At 42.6% G+C, this 16,247-nt stretch overlaps 2 protein-coding genes across 7 annotated transcripts in view; one reads left to right on the top strand and one right to left on the bottom strand.

The window, feature by feature from the left end:
- The window catches only part of cep104 (centrosomal protein 104), a 30,606-nt gene extending 20,596 nt beyond the window's left edge, over positions 1 to 10,010 (bottom strand). The window contains exons 1-8 of one of the 6 annotated variants that reach the window (XM_084138392.1): positions 9,959 to 9,981; positions 9,416 to 9,530; positions 9,088 to 9,214; positions 8,707 to 8,880; positions 8,470 to 8,608; positions 8,324 to 8,386; positions 287 to 363; positions 12 to 192 (exon numbers count right to left, since the gene is read on the bottom strand). In XM_084138392.1, the coding sequence (XP_083994518.1) occupies positions 12 to 192; positions 287 to 363; positions 8,324 to 8,386; positions 8,470 to 8,608; positions 8,707 to 8,880; positions 9,088 to 9,200 (747 nt within the window). In that variant the 5' untranslated portion in view covers positions 9,201 to 9,214; positions 9,416 to 9,530; positions 9,959 to 9,981. The other 5 variants (XM_084138396.1, XM_084138395.1, XM_084138397.1 and 2 more) reach the window with 5 other exon arrangements.
- Positions 10,011 to 10,224: 214 nt separating this feature from the next.
- Positions 10,225 to 15,967, top strand: lrrc47 (leucine rich repeat containing 47). The gene is made up of 7 exons (XM_084138398.1): positions 10,225 to 10,844; positions 11,755 to 12,222; positions 12,336 to 12,452; positions 13,170 to 13,285; positions 13,705 to 13,807; positions 14,113 to 14,202; positions 15,288 to 15,967. The coding sequence occupies exons 1-7, from the start codon at positions 10,263 to 10,265 to the stop codon at positions 15,507 to 15,509; spliced, it is 1,698 nt and encodes a 565-aa protein (XP_083994524.1). The 5' UTR covers positions 10,225 to 10,262; the 3' UTR covers positions 15,510 to 15,967.
- The last annotated feature ends 280 nt before the right edge of the window (positions 15,968 to 16,247 follow it).

Below are 16,247 nucleotides of genomic sequence, written 5' to 3'. Positions count from 1 at the left end.
ATTCTAATAACCTTTTGCAGGTCTGCAATAGCTTGTTTAAACTTTTTGGCCAGATCAAATCTTTCCTCCCGAACCATGTCCTGTTTTTTCTGGTCCAGCAGCCGAATGATATGTGCCACCTCAGGGTCTTGATACATGTCAAACGCCAAGTCATCAAGGGGCGAGATAGACTCACATTTATAACTCGAGAGCCTGCAAGATAACAAGAGTAAACCCAAGAGAAATACAGAGGACTGCATGCACAAATTTAATGCAATGCAATATAACTTGAAACTACAGTTTGTACCCGGTATATGTGCCATCCAAGGCTGAGCTGTATTGGCTGTTGTTTAGATATTGATCAATCAGCTGATCGCTGCTTAGCTGGGGGAAAAAACAAGAAACAGGAAAAAGATTGAGGCCAGTAAGATTTTTTTAAAGAAATTAATACTTTTATTCAGCAAGGGTGCATATTGATCAAAAGTGACACTAAAGACTTTTACATTGTTACAAACAATTTCTATTTCAAATAAATGCTGTTCTTTAGAATTTTCTATTCATTAAAAAATGTAGAATGGTTTCCACTAAATATTATGTAGCACAAGTTCACAACTGCTTTAACATTTATAGTAAGAAATGTTCTTTGAGCATCAATCAGCATTATTTCTGAAGACTGGAGTAATGGCTTCTCAAAGTACAGCTTTGCCATCACATGACACTTGAAAAATACATACAACTTTAAAATATATTAAATTTTAAAAAAGTAATTTTAGGTTTTAATAACATTTCACAATAGAACTGTTATTGATCAAATAAATGCAGCCTTGGTGAGCATAAGAGACTTAGTACAGATGTACAGACCCCAAACTTTTAAATGATAGTTTATGTACATTTTATTTATACAAGTAAATTCTCAATGTAATAACATCACATCCTGTGATCCATCCAATGTCTTTGAACCATTATTATCTTTCCAACAAACAAAGGTTAAAAATCTTGATTTCTGCCTGTGAACCAAAACGTATTATCATCAGAGTCCTGGATAACACAATAAGACTCCAGCCTGGACAGAGAGAGAGAGGGATTAGAGATTAACAATGCAGAGATTGTTAGCAAGGTGGGAGAGGACGAGAGAGAGAGGAAGTCATAGAGGAAAAGAGGGGGTGGGGGGAGACAAGGTGAGAGTAAGAGGAGAAAGAGAGCATGAGAAAGAAAGAAGGGGGGAGCAGGAGTCAGTGAATAGGAGATGGGGGAGTGCTGAGAGTCGCAGTGATGTAGATATATTGATGAGTGATCTGATTTGAAGCTCTGCTTATGGAGCTCAGACTCATATTACACAGATTCACATTCCAACACTGAGCACAAACCTTTAGACCTGCTCAAGAACCACAACACACATACAGAAATGCTTGTCTATTTAAAGTAAGACTATTTGAATGTGAAATTAATATTTAAACCTCAAGTCCCTAAAAAAACTGATGCATACAAGTATTAAGATTAATGCAGATCCACTTAGTGGTAGGTATGAGGTAATGAAGAATCCAAATAGGGCTAGGCAAAATCTGTATCTAATAATTGGCTCTTTCAATTCACAAGGTAGAATTTAAATTAAATTGTTCAATGTATGTTGAATCGGAATCCAAACCGGAATGACCAAAGTAAATGGTTTGCAATTGGAAGCCGAGGGATTTAAATTAGTCTAAAATAACACTTTTCACCAAAACACAAATCATTGTTTAGTTAAAGGGAAAGTTCACCCAAAAATGTTTAATTCTGCCATCATTTACTCACCCTCAAGTTGTTTCAAACCTGTATGAATTTCTTTCTTCAGCTGACCACAAATTTTGAAGAATATGGGTAACTGAACAGTTGATGGACCCCATTGACTTCCATAGTATGGAGGGGAAAAAAATATTATGGAAGTTAATGGGGACCAGACTGTATGTTATCGACATTCTTCAAAATATCTTCTTTTGTGTTTAGCAGAAGAAAGAAATGAATACAGGTTTGGAACAACATTTTTTGATGAATTTATATTTATACTTAATTAATATCGCAAACAAAACGTCTCCGGTTACTTTCGTAACCTCGGTTCCCTGAAAGGCAAGGAACGAGACATTACGGATGTCGTATATGGGAAATCCTCTCATCCTTCACTTCCGCTGAAATCTTATAGGCTAACGCCAGCAGAGCTGGCCAATTGACGCAAAATATGCAAATACTGAAACACCGTTGCAGTTATAATGCAAGTGCAGCGTCAATTCCATCAGAATCGAACACACGCTATAATCAATAGCGAACACGGCGGCGAGCGTAATGTCTCGTTCCTTGCCTTTCAGGGAACCGAGGTTACGAAAGTAACCGGAGACGTTCCCTATCAAGGCTACGGAACTCGACATTACGGATGTCGTATATGGGAACTGTATAAAATCCCGCCGTGGCTCGCAACCACTGAACAGACCCAAACAAACCTCGCCCCCAGAATGCAAGCGCCTGATAGGCCGAGATTGACCAATAGTGAACCTCTAACCTCCGATAGGTCCAAAGGGACCAATCACAAGCTCACAAAACACTATCGGAATTTGCATATCCCGAGCAGTATAAATGGGGGAAGGTTGCACTGAAGACCAACAGGGCAACAACAACAGAGAAAGCCAACGCATAGCGGTGACAATAGTATAACACACAATAGCACACAGAACAACTCATGAGCAAAGCGCAGAGCAGCTCTTTACACTGTGTAAGCGATCAACTCACCGAAAGCACTCGAGACGCTACAGAGGGCAAATCCAACTTGTAAAATCTGGCAAACGTGTTCTGAGAAGACCAGCCAGCTGCAAGACATAAATCCTGAATAGACATACCCTTAGTCCAAGCCCACGAGGAGGCAATCGCCCTAGTCGAATGAGCCTTGATGTTTAGGGGACATTCCTGCCCCATACAATCATAAGCCATAACAATAGCGTCCACGATCCAGTGAGCAAGCCTTTGCTTTGAGACCCCCCGTCCCTTGTTGCATCCACCAAAGCACACAAACAGCTGGTCCGATTGTCGAAACGCAGCCGAGCGAGAAATGTATTCTCGGAGCGCTCTGACTGGGCAAATAGCACTCTGAGCATCCGAACCCTGAGAGGTTGATGGCTCAGCGGACAGGGCAGGCAGAGAAACGATCTGCGCTCTGAACGGGGTATTGAGCGACTTAGGAATGTAACCCGGCCTCGGTCTGAGAATAACATTACAGTTTCCCGGTCCAAAGCGAATACAATCTTCACTTACAGAGAAAGCCTGTAAATCCCCGACCCGCTTCGCCGAGGCGAGAGCGAGAAGCAGAGCCGTTTTAACCGACAGCTCCTTAATGGCAATCGAGGCAAGGGGCTCGAAAGGCGGTCGTGATAAAGCTTCCAAGACCAACGCCAAGTCCCACGGCGGCACCGAAGGCGGCCGTGCAGGGCACAATCTCCTAGCTCCCTTGAGGAACCGTGTCACCGACGCATGTCTACCGATAGACTGTCCGTCAACAGGGGGGTGAAACGCGGCAATAGCGCCCACGTATACCTTCAGAGTGGATGGTAGGCTCCCTCCATCCATCCTATACTGAAGGAAGCGTAGAATATCCGACACAGAACAGTCCGCTGGGTCTATACCGACATCCTGACACCATTTAGAGAATACACCCCACTTCAGAGCATACAAACGCCTGGTGGACGGAGCTCGCGCCTCCGCGATAGTCTTCAAAACTCGCGAATGCAGCGCGTCCCGCTCGCTCAGCGACCCTGCAGCGGCCACACATGGAGGCTCCACAGCCCGGGGCTGGGATGCCAAATCGTTCCGCCCGCCTGAGACAGAAGGTCCTTCCTGAGCGGAATCTCCCATGGCTGCCCTGCTAGTAACTCTACCAAATCCGCGAACCAGGGCTGATTCGGCCAGTTCGGGGCTACCAGAGTCACCGCCGCCTTCTCCTCCCTGATTTTGCACAACACCATGGGCAAAACTTTCACCGGAGGAAAAGCATAGAGACAGACTCTCGGCCATCGTGCAGTCAGCGCGTCCACCTCCCGGGGGGAACGGGACAGCGAGAAGAACATCTGACAGTGCGTGTTCTCGCTCGTCGCAAAGAGGTCGACCTCCGCCCTGCCAAAACGATTCCATATCAGCTGAACCGTCCCGGGGTGAAGCCTCCATTCCCCCTGGGGAATCCCCTTTCTCGAGAGCATATCCGCCCCGCGATTTAGAACACCGGGGATGTGCGCCGCTCTCACCGAGAGGAAAAACCGGTCCGCCCATAGCAGAAGGGATTCCGCCTGCCTGAATAGGGCTTTGGAATGTACACCGCCCTGGCGATTTATGTACGAGACCACAGAAGTGTTGTCGGTCCGAATCAACACATGCTGCTGCTCCAGCTGAGACCGGAAAGCTTTTAGAGCTAGAGCGACCGCTTCTAGTTCCAAGCGATTTATGTGCCACTCCATCTGCTTCTCTGACCACCGACCCGAGGCGGGCTTGCCTAAGCAGACCGCTCCCCATCCGGTGGATGAAGCATCCGTCAGAACCTCCACTCGCCGCGTCACTAAGCCCATAGGGACGCCTGAGCTGAAGAGATCTGGGTTCCTCCACGGGACCAGGGCGCGGGCGCATCCGCTGGTGACCATGACGCGCTTGTGGCCAGAATACCACGCACTCGGGGGAACGCGCGCTTTCAGCCAGAGTTGAAGCGGTCTCATATGCAGCAGCCCCAGATGACACACCGAAGAGGCCGCTGCCATCCGTCCCAGTAGCCTCTGAAACTCTTTCAGTGGGACGAGCCTGCCCGGTCTGAAGAGACCGAGAGAAGAACTCAGAGCCTCCGCTCGCTCGGGGGAGAGGCGCGCTCTCATTCTCACCGAATCCAAGCACACTCCCAGGAATGTTGTAGTCTGGCTCGGTGTGAGCACACTTTTTTGGACGTTCACCCTCAAACCCAGCATCTCTAAGTGTCGAAGGAGGGCATTCACATGGCTGATCAGCGTTTCTCTCGACTGAGCGAGAACTAGCCAGTCGTCCAGATAGTTCAAGACGCGCATTCCGCTCGATCTGAGGGGTGAAAGTGCCGCGTCTACACATTTCGAAAACGTTCGGGGGGCTAGGGCCAGACCAAACGGAAGCACCGTATATTGGTACGCCGAATCCTCGAACGCAAACCTCAGGAATCGTCTGTGACGCTCCACTATCTGAATATGAAAATAAGCGTCCTTTAAATCCACTGAAGCGAACCAATCCCCGGGGCGAATTTGCGCCAGGATTTGTTTCAGTGTTGTCATCCTGAAGGCGCGCTTGTGAAGCGCTCTGTTGACAGGTCTCAGATCCAGAATGGGACGGAGACCCCCTCCTTTCTTCGGCACGACGAAGTAGCGGCTGTAGAACCCGCTCTCCCGCTCGCTCGGGGGTACTGGTTCTATAGCCTTCTTTTCGAGCAAGCTGCACACTTCCTGCCTCAGCACGTGAGCGTTTTGGGGCAAAGTTAATGACTGAACTACGCCGCGGAAGCGGGGTGGTCTGCGTTTGAACTGAAGCGTGTACCCGCGCCGAATTATATTCAACACCCACGGTGAAATGCCCGGAATAGCTTCCCACGCTGCCTGAAAACGACTGAGCGTGGGCTGATCTAAACCTGCGGTCATCGCCGCTGCGGTCATGGCCGCTGTGTGAGTGCTGGGGGTAGTTATTGACCGTGACTCTGCGCTGCTCGAAGGCAGGGCGGGTAACACAGTGTGTGGTGCAAGAGGAGAAAAAAGCTCTGTTTGTGAAGTAGTGATTTGTTTTATTGGAACAACATTGATTACATTTACATTCACAACACAACTGCACGCGTCGCTCGTAGAACTCCGAGGGACCGAGTGCATTAGAGTGCGTCGCTTGGACGCGGGGCCGAACTGGCGCTTTCTCCTCCTCTTGCCCGAGCGGTCAGGAAGACTGTTTGGGCCTCGCAGGCGACGCGGTGGGCTTCCTGCGCGGGCTCCTCTGCGTCCTCCTGTTACCCGCCCCTTGCCACTGACCGCTGCGGCCTCTACGGGCGTCCTGTCCCGAGCGGGGCGCTGCTTGTCTCCTGGCCGCAGCCTGGGGTTGGCGGCCTGAGGCTGAGGATGAACGGGAGCGCGGCTGTGGCGGTGGCGGCGGCGGCGCCCTCCGGGGAATAACGTGGCTCATAGCCTTGGCCTTCTTTTGCGTCTCCGAGTAACGCTCGGTGACCTTCTCCATCGCGTCACCAAACAGGCCTGCAGGGGAAATGGGCGCGTTCAGGAGCGTCTTCCTGTCGGCTTCCTGTACGTCCGATAATGTAAGCCACAGATGCCTGTGGAGGACCACGAGGAAGCCCATAGAACGGCCGATCGCCTGGGCCGAACGCTTCGTGGCCAGGAGCGCGAGGTCCGTGGCCGAACGGAGATCCCGGATGGCGTCAGCGTCAATAGAGGCGGCGCCATCCAGAGACTTTAGCTGCTTTGCCTGCAGCACTTGGAGAAGGGCCATGGCATGCAGCGCGGATACCGCCTCCCCCGCGGCACCGAAGGCCTTGTTAGCCTGGTGGGCCGTAAATCTGCATGGTCGGGACGGCAGGCTGCGTTCCGCGCCCATGGCGGGAGCCGACGGGCAGAGGTGAGCGGCGACGTTCTCCTCGACGGGGGGGATGCTGAGGTAACCGTGGCCCCCCGCATCGTCCACGGGGGCAAACATGGCCTGGGTGGAAGTGAGGGTGCGCGCCGATTGCGGGGCCACCCACGACTTCACCACGTGCTCATGCACGTCGGGGAAAAACGGTGTTCCTCTCTTCGAAGCGGCCTGGCGGCGGCTCGATTGAAGGAACCACGAATCCAACTTGCTCTTTGAAGGTTCGTCGGGAGCTTTCCACTCGAGCTCCAGCTCCTCGACGGCCTTAGAGAGGACACGAAAGAGCTCGTCCTGTAGGTCCGCCGGGGTGTCCTGCCCCGCGGCCGCCAGCGGTGCGGCCTGCTCCGCACCCCAGTCGATCCCGGAGGCCGACAGCGACATGGAGTCGTCCTCCTCACTCGCCCCGAAGGAAACGAAGTCAGCGACGTCGCGTGGGGGTTGAAAGGAGGGGTCGGGGAAGCTCACGGGGGAGCGGACCTCGACTCTGCGGTTGGGGGGGGCTACCAGCGGCTCGGAGGCGGCGGTAGGCCCAATCCCCGCTGCTGTGCGAGCTTCCTCCCTCCTGGCTCGGAGGGCTCGAAGGGGTATTTCCAAGCAGAGGTCGCAGGACCCTCCGTCCCCGAGGGCTGACTCGGCGTGGGCCAGCCCCAGGCACGCGATGCAGAACAGGTGCGTGTCGGTGGGGGCGATGGGGGCCGAGCACAGGTTACAGGTAGCTGCCATCGGATGCAGGAGACAGTGAGAGTATCTCCGACGCAACTTCAACGACGGCGAAATAATTTCCAGTATTGTAGTATCAGCTTTCTAGCACACGATTTGAGCGTGAAGAGAGAGATTCTGATGGAATTGACGCTGCACTTGCATTATAACTGCAACGGTGTTTCAGTATTTGCATATTTTGCGTCAATTGGCCAGCTCTGCTGGCGTTAGCCTATAAGATTTCAGCGGAAGTGAAGGATGAGAGGATTTCCCATATACGACATCCGTAATGTCGAGTTCCGTAGCCTTGATAGGGAACCTATTTTATTTTTGCTTTACATCAGCAAAACATTGTTACCACATTGTTTTCTGTAAATTCATTATCTTTTCAGAAGATACAGATTCAGAAGATTAATACTACTTAAAACATCAAAGGGTACTATTGTTTAGTACTATAATTTATAAAGTAAATTATTTAGGTCAAACAAATTAACTTTAAAATTAAATTATAATATATATAAATTAAAACATAATATATCAATTTAATAAAAATGTATGGTGACATTTAACATTGATTATTTGACATTAATGTTTCTGGAAATAATCAGTAAGTATATTCACATTTCATACCATTTAAATTTTACTTCCTCAAATTAAAGTCTAAATCAAATTCAGGAGCTGAACTAGAATTCAAAAGTATTCTCGATTCAGTTCTGAATGATGAACCACCACACTGATCCAAATGCTTAGCCAAATATTAAGGATTCATTCCCTGGTGAATACAACAACTGAACAAGCACAGTTAAGAAAACTGAAAAAAAATCAAGCCTATGCAAATTTTTTTTGGTTGTGCAGCCTTATGACTCGACAAAAAGTTTCTAAAAATTATTGTAAGTGTGAAGCTGAACATTCCCAGCTGAAACATCAAATAAATGATTAACAGTAATCCATCGCCACCTGGGGGATGTGAAGAGAACAATTCCATAAACAAACAGTTACTTACTGCTGTTCCAATGTCATTTCCATCCACCGTGTCACCCAAAATATTTAGAGCCACCAATGCAACCTAGAATTTAGGAAAACATGTGACATGACAATGACATAATTACAATAAACAAATCTACCCTGATTTCTCACATGAATCTGTACCTGATTGTAGTTGTTGTATTGATTAACATGGTTTCTGTGAAAGGTGAGCTTCAGGTAAGACCCAACAGCATCAACATGAACTGACTTCAGCTCTCTGGCTTTGAAACCAGTCTTCTCGTTGTCAGACAGAGACACATACCTGAACAACACAGCACATTCAATTCAGTCTTATTGATCACATTATACTTTGATAGTGACCAGAACAGAGAACCAGAACATGTTTAAATCTTTCCTCACCCCAATCTATGGAGAATATTAGCCTGCTGATGAGAGCTGGATTCTGGTAGTCTATCTCCAATGTGGAACTCGATCTTGGACGGGACCAGGTACTGATGGGCCAGTAGCTGGAGTTTCCTTATGCGACATCTTTCAACCAACTCCAGAATGATTTCCTGAGGGAATGGACAGAACCTACACACAATAATTACAATTAAATATTTTTTAAAGAGCATTTCAGAACTGTAATCTTTGGTAATAGCAACTATAAACAGCTAATAAAGCGATTATTATCAGCTATAAAATAGCCTTGATAGTTCTGATGAAGTTTGTCTTTGCCTTAACTAAAATAGACGCAAATATAAAATATATCCATACACAACAAATACAAAATTCATTAACCTAGTGGATCTCCAGCCAGTAACGGTGGGCGCGTGGACCATCAGCTTTTTGGCACTGTAGTTTCCTTCATGACCAGACCAGCTGATCACAGTGAAGCCTATCTTATGAGGCATCCCGTTCCTGAGCTCTAATGGGGATATGAACACAACATGATGTTTAATATCACAAAGCACTCCTGACACATTGAAATAACACCCAGCACTCTAACAAAAGATACAAACAAACTGTAATTTGGCAACATTCCTTTACATTAGAGCAGGGATGTCCAATCCTGCTCCTGGAGGGCCACTGTCCTGCAGAGTTTAGCTCCAACCCCAATTAAACTCACCTGAACCAGATAATCAAGGTCTTAGGCATTCTAGAAACTTCCAGGTAACGTTAGGGGTGTTTTCAGCAGGGAGCTTAGAGTAACTAATTATCCCTAGAATCAGACTATTTTTTGGCTGGTAAAAAAAAATACACAAAGATAACATTTATAAAATGAACTATTAATTAGACAATAACAATGAAATTGTATATCTATGTTAACGCATTTGTAGCTAGAAAATAGTCCATTAAGTTACCACATTGGTAAATACCAGTTGTAACACTGTAAAATAAGTGGTCTACACTTAAATATTGCATATGTTTTCAGATTTTGCTGAATGTTATGAAGGACCTTAATCCATAACAATGATTGTTATGTAAAGTATTTAGCGTTAGCGTGCAATCTAGCTAATCAAACAGTAACATTGCGGTTACAACTCTTCCAAAACAGTAATAAGGATCTTTATCACAAACCACACGTTAAACGTATACAGCTCAGAATAATTCATTCATAGGACACTCTTAGTATTCACTATCTGACAGAAGAAATTTCAAAGCGGTTTACCCAAATATCGCAGTTGCCTATGTTCATCTCCATAACCACCGTTTGACAACTGAGACCTTTGCGCATGCGCGAGTGTTTTTTCTTGAATTAATCTGGTGATTCTGAATGAAGTGTATTATCTTAAAACAGATAATATTTATTTAACTTTTAACATTTTATTTAACTATAAAAAATATGTAATATGAAAATTTCCTAATACAATACGTATAACGTTGATTTAACTTTAAAATAAAATGTGTGAAAAACTGGCAACTAGATGAGCGCTTCCGGGGTTATATTCACGTTCCGGGTTACACTGAACAGCATGGCTGATGAAAACAGCTCTTTGGCTATTTGGCCAGAAATAGAAAAAGCAGAAAAAGAGACCAGACGTGAGCTAGTGCTTCAAGGTTCAGCGGTTGATAAAAAGATCCAGGACAGCAGCGGACTTCACCCGCGACTTTATTCCCTCTCGCTCCTAAACTACCTGGAGATCAGTCAATGTCCCAGTTTACATGAGATCCACGAGAACATCAGACATCTGTCTCATCTACAGAGTCTGATCCTCTGCAGGAACAAGCTCACTTCAGTCCCAAAAAGCATCGGTGACCTGAAGGCGATCAAAGTCCTGGATTTGTCAGTCAACCAGCTGCAGGCTCTGCCCGAGGAGATCTGTGCACTGAGCGAGCTCAACACTTTAAATGTCAGCTGCAATAGCATCACTGCTCTGCCGGATGGTCTGAGCAAGTGTGTGAAGCTCGCCAGCATCAATGTGTCCAAAAATGCGCTCTCACGGCTCCCAGAAGACTTATGGTGCTCCAACCTGGAGCTCCTCAGCAGTATTATTGCATCAGAAAACGCCATAGAGGAGCTGAGCAGTGACGTTCACAAGCTGGCTGCACTGAAGGTGTGTTTCATTTATTAGAGAAATCCACTTGAAAATTATACTGTCTTTGAATTGAAAATGTAAATGGCTCAATAAATACAAGTTGTTATCAGTTGTGATTTTGAAAACAATTTAAAAAAGTGAATTCAAAAAACTTCCTATTATTAATAATATGTATTTATTTTTATGGAAACATTATGATATATTTTTAGCCATTTTTATCCTTATAAAGCCCTATAATTTGTAATGTTTTTTTTGTTTTTTTTATTAAATTTGAAAATAATGTTAAATGTTGATAATAGGCCTAAAATTTGTAATGATTTATTTATTATTAAACTAGAAAATAATGTTAAATGGGTGTAATTTTTTTAACCAGTTAGTGTTCAGTAAATATCAATAATCAGTTGTGATTTTTAGAAGTAATTCTAAAGATTGTATGTGGTGTATAATGTACTTAAAATATTATATATAATGTTTTCTCTGATAATAGGCCAATAATTTGTAATGTGTAAATAGAAGCATTCCACTATTGTTCTCAGACTTTTAGACCTTTTAAATTCAATAAGTAATCAGTTTTGTGGGATTTTTTTTATTTATTTAGTTAGTTTTTTCCCCCAAACAAATTGTAAAGATTTTAGGTGGTATATTATATACACAGATAAAAAATAAAAAATAAAATAAAATGTATTATTGTTATTTAGAAATATTTAGGGGATTTAAAAAAATATATATAAAATAGAATTATAATTTGTAACTCATTTAAAATATCTAAATTAATAAATTAGAAAGTAATAGAAGATGCAAACATTTCACTAGTGGTCTCTGGAATATTTGTGCATTACTGTATATTAATATGCATTAATATTATTTAAAATGCCAGTGTTGAATGCCTCCATCATCTTCTCGTATATCCCTCTTTCTCCTATCTCAGGTTTTGGATCTCTCCAGCAACAAGCTCCAAGAGCTTCCGTTCGAGTTGGCCGACTGCCCCAAGCTGAAAGAGACCCATTTTAAAGGGAACAAGCTGAAGGACAAAAGGCTTGAGAAGATGGTGAATGGTTGCCAGACCAAATCAGTCCTAGACTACCTGAGGGCAGGAGGGAGGGGAAAAGGCAAAGGCAAGCAGCAGGATGGAGAGGCGGGCGAGAAGGCCGACGCTGGCCGTAACGTCTCCAAGAAGAAAAGCGCTGCAAAGCAGAAAGGCAAAAAAGAGGCTGAGGAAGTGGATGAGCTTAATCGGATGGTTGTGAGAGTTCTGCACGTATCCGAAGCACCCACAGCTGTTACGGTGAAGGTTTCCGCAGGCATTAAGGATGTCCGGCCATACATAGTGTGCTGTATTGTGAAAGGCATGAACCTCAGACAAGGAAATTCACTCAAGCGATTTCTAGTTGCTCAGGTGACAACAAATATCTCAGCCATCAAACATATTGTATTCTCTCTGTCTGTCTGTTTCTGATTCATTTTATATCAGCTTCTATAAATATGAATGTATTACCATCCTGTCTGCAGACCAAACTTCATGATGAGATTTGTGCCAAAAGGACAACGGCAACCATTGCAACCCATGACCTGGGCTTACTAAAGGCTCCTCTGACATATGACGCCAGGTCACCAGATACACTAAAGGTATCTAAGGCATTTTATCACTCTTTGTTATGATTTATACCTCATATTCTTATTCACATTTAGAATAAATCTTTAATTCAACACAATTAAACGGTCTTGATCTTTCACGTCTCTCTAGTTTGTTGCGTAACTCGTCAATCAGAGCATCTCCACTAGTTGCATAACAGTCAAACAATGAAGGAACAATGAATATTTGATAACCGTTGTCGATACAGTTTTTATGAATGGCGGGAATCTGGTTTCAAAGCCACCAGCTGACTAATGGCACAGAGAAGTCCCATAACCCTCAGTTTTTAATAATAAATGAACAGTCCTTTTTCTTGCTGTTGTTTCTTTTGTGTTGACAGTGAATTCGGCACCTCTCTAAGAGGCCACAGGGAGTAGGACAATAGGATGTGTTACGTGGCTTCATTCTCGTAATTGATGGTTTCATTTATACGCTAGAGAACAGGCTTAAGCAATAAGCTAAGAGATACTGTTTATTGACAGAAATATAAATGGAGTGACAAAAACTCCTTCAGCAGACTATATTCATAATATAGCACATCCTTGAATCCCTTTTGGGTTTAAAAAATGTTTACTTACTACATAATTAAATTATTAATGACAAATTTTCATTAAAATATTACCACCATTTAAACATACCTACAGCACAGTACTTTGATAATATCTCTCAATATTGTCATATATGAATTGTTTTATTTCGGAAATGTGTAGATAGTTCCTCTGGGTCGTAAGGAGATAAAGGCATCTGACTTGCTGAAGCAACTTCAACAGGAAGCAGATGAACAGAGAAAACAGAAAAAGCGACAGAACGTTTCAGGACTCCACAAGTAAGAAGACATGCATTACATTCCTGATTGTTTAATATTAATTGCTGTGATTATTTAATATTATAATGACTTGTGTTCAGATTGAAACATTAGGGGGCACAATATCTCAAGCAAAAGAATACAAAAGGTTTTGTGGAAAACTTATAAATGTGACATTATTTCCAATTGCAGAAAATAGGGACTATGTTATGCTCCCTACATGCATTGTTTACTATCTGAGTCCTTTCTAAGTGATCCGAAAAATATCCCTCGTTTGTCAGACACCTATTATGTTGTTGTGGGTAATTGGTGTAATTTCATCCATGTAATTGCATTGGCTGCACAGAACACTAAGTGCAAATACTGAGCTCATTATTCAGCGTTATTTATTATTCAGCATTCCATGGACGTATTCCCAACTTTTAATTTTTCACCCCCAGATACCTTCAACTCCTTGATGGAAAAGATCTCTACCCCTGCTTGGTTGACGCAGATGATCATGTGGTGTCATTTCCACCAATCACAAACAGTGAGAGGACTAAGGTAATTTATGTCAATTAAGTGAAATATGCCAAGGTTATTTCAGGTCTTGATGATGAAGGTGGATGGCCTAATCAGACTTGACTGATTTTATGGCTTTATGCAGGGTTTTTTTTAATGACAATTACTATTTCTTCTCAAGAAGGACTTTAAAAGTTTGTCATGACAATAATAAAATATTTTTTAAGCAGTGATATATTCAAACATTCTTGTCAATGCAAATTAATTTAAAAGAGAAGAGTAACTATGACAAAATGTCTGTTTGATTATTATTTATTAACATTTTTAATAAACTTCTGTCTCTGCAGATAAAGAAAACCACACAAGAGCTGTTTTTAGAAGTGACGAGCTCCACCAGTCTGCAGATCTGTAAAGATGTTATGGATGCACTGATAATAGTAAGATACCACTAGTGTTTTATTTTGATTTATTATTTTTAAAATATATTTAATTTAGCATTTTGTGTTTATTTTATTCACATATGAACATAATATAAATTGTATCACAAATATGCACAACTAAATCAACCCAATATCAATATCAGTCCAGCAGTCTCTGTAATAGAGATGATCATTTTTTATTGTTTTGTTCTTTTGTCTGATTTTCAAATTGATTTCTACTAGTATTGCTCTGCTGTAAATATATATATTTTTTTTTTATATGAACTATTTTACCTGCTCTACAGTAAGGGCTCTGATTTGAGTCTGCCCTGTAAGAGTGCAGGATTGGATGAGCGCTGTTATGCTATTTGAATGCACAGCTTTTGAATGCTGATACCCTTGTGGAAGAAATGAGCTCATCTTTCTGCTGAGACACACACACTTGGTGTACAGTGTCTCGGAGGCATTGCACCATCACAAAATGCAATTCCAGAGCCCCTGACTGCTGCTGATTTTATTATTCAAGTTGTCCTTTTAGTTTAATTAATGTTCCTAAATTATAGTTTTGTTTTTTTATTTTTCCAATTTCTACAATTACATTTTTTTTTTTTACCTGACTTAATGGAAATCTGTGAAACGTGACATGGAAGATAAAACCAAGGATTTGGTTTAGATTGCAGCTGTGAGATTTCCTCCATGATACAAATGACCTGTCCCACTTTCGTACATTCTTTTTTTACGACAGCTCAAATAACTACTGAATATTTTACTGTAAGACAACATAAGACTCTCTGAATTAACACACTTTCAGTGACATTAAATCAGTTATCAAGCTTTGTCATTGCATTCAATTGACTTTCATCAACAATTATGCTATTACTATATACTCTGCTGTTAAAATGCATGTTTAAATGTGTTCTGCTGTTTAAATGCATCTGTTTTCACATAGTTTCCTACTCTAAAACACCTAAGGCACTTGCACACTAAAAAAGCATTTTCCTTTAAGCATTAATTGTAGCATTTTTGCAAGCTATGAAAGTTTACAACGGAAAACAGCAGTAATAATCATGAATTTTCTCGGACTATTCTTGTTTCTTTTTCAGAAAATGGCAGAGCTTAATAAATTAAGCTTTGACATAAAGGATGAAGTGGGCTCGGACGAAGAGACGGATGTGATTTCAGATCGTCCCGCGGAGAACCCGGCCTCCCCTGAGCTGACTGTTTTACAAGTGAAGGTCTTTGATGTAGAGGGAAACCTTAAAGTGGTCTACCCATCAAAAACTGACCTGATGTCTGATCTCAGCAATTTATCGGTCATCCGATAACTAAATTCAGCGGTTGATGTTTTTTCTTTGTAATTTTGTAACGCATCGAACCCATAAAATTCCATAACTATCTCTAATTAAATTAAAAGATTCATTTAAATATTGTATGTAGTGGTTTTCATTTACACTCCCTAAGGTATCTTTTGTATGTCTGTTTCCACCTCAGCACTGAAAAAAATAAAAATGATTCTGACCTCATATATCACAATGTGACTTAATTTCCTTTTTTACACTTTAACCTTCATTTACATGTTCTACTATGAGGTGGAAACAGGCTTCCATACTTTTAAGTTTCACTGCACTTTATGCAAATAAAATATACATATTATACCCATAGCAACAGAAAAAAAAACATAAAGCAACAAGCTTTTGTGTTTATCGAACACAGATTTATACTTCTAATATGATTTAATATTATTTTGCCCTTGTCAATAAAATAAACGTCACTTTTTTTTCAACTTCCCTTGTTTCGCTGAATTTTTGGGTGAGTTATAGAATTATACAGTGACATAAATCTTCCTATATCATGTTTATGCACTTAGGTTGACTTTCCGAAAGGAATTTTAGTCCAAAGGAAAACATCTGCATCAAGCTAGTTAGTAAGGAAGGTTAGCATTAACCATTTTAAAAATGCACGTATTCAAACATTTTTAGTAAACACTTAGCATTGTTTTCATCCTGTGTATGTTTGTGCCCGTGGAGCACATGAATGCTCCGGGTTTGGTTACAGATCAGATG

The sequence above is a fragment of the Abramis brama genome (assembly GCF_963993115.1).
Source record: "Abramis brama genome assembly, chromosome: 16".
Classification (NCBI taxonomy): domain Eukaryota; kingdom Metazoa; phylum Chordata; class Actinopteri; order Cypriniformes; family Leuciscidae; genus Abramis; species Abramis brama.
This window is presented reverse-complemented; position numbering and strand designations above follow the sequence as displayed.

Bases quoted from the DNA above. Each gene is read 5' to 3' on its own strand.
- lrrc47 (XM_084138398.1), top strand. From the start codon at position 10,263: ATGGCTGATGAAAACAGCTCTTTGGCTATTTGGCCAGAAATAGAAAAA. The intron at 13,286-13,704 runs GTAAGAAGACAT...TTTCACCCCCAG, and splicing joins AACGTTTCAGGACTCCACAA to ATACCTTCAACTCCTTGATG. The intron at 13,808-14,112 runs GTAATTTATGTC...CTGTCTCTGCAG, and splicing joins CAAACAGTGAGAGGACTAAG to ATAAAGAAAACCACACAAGA.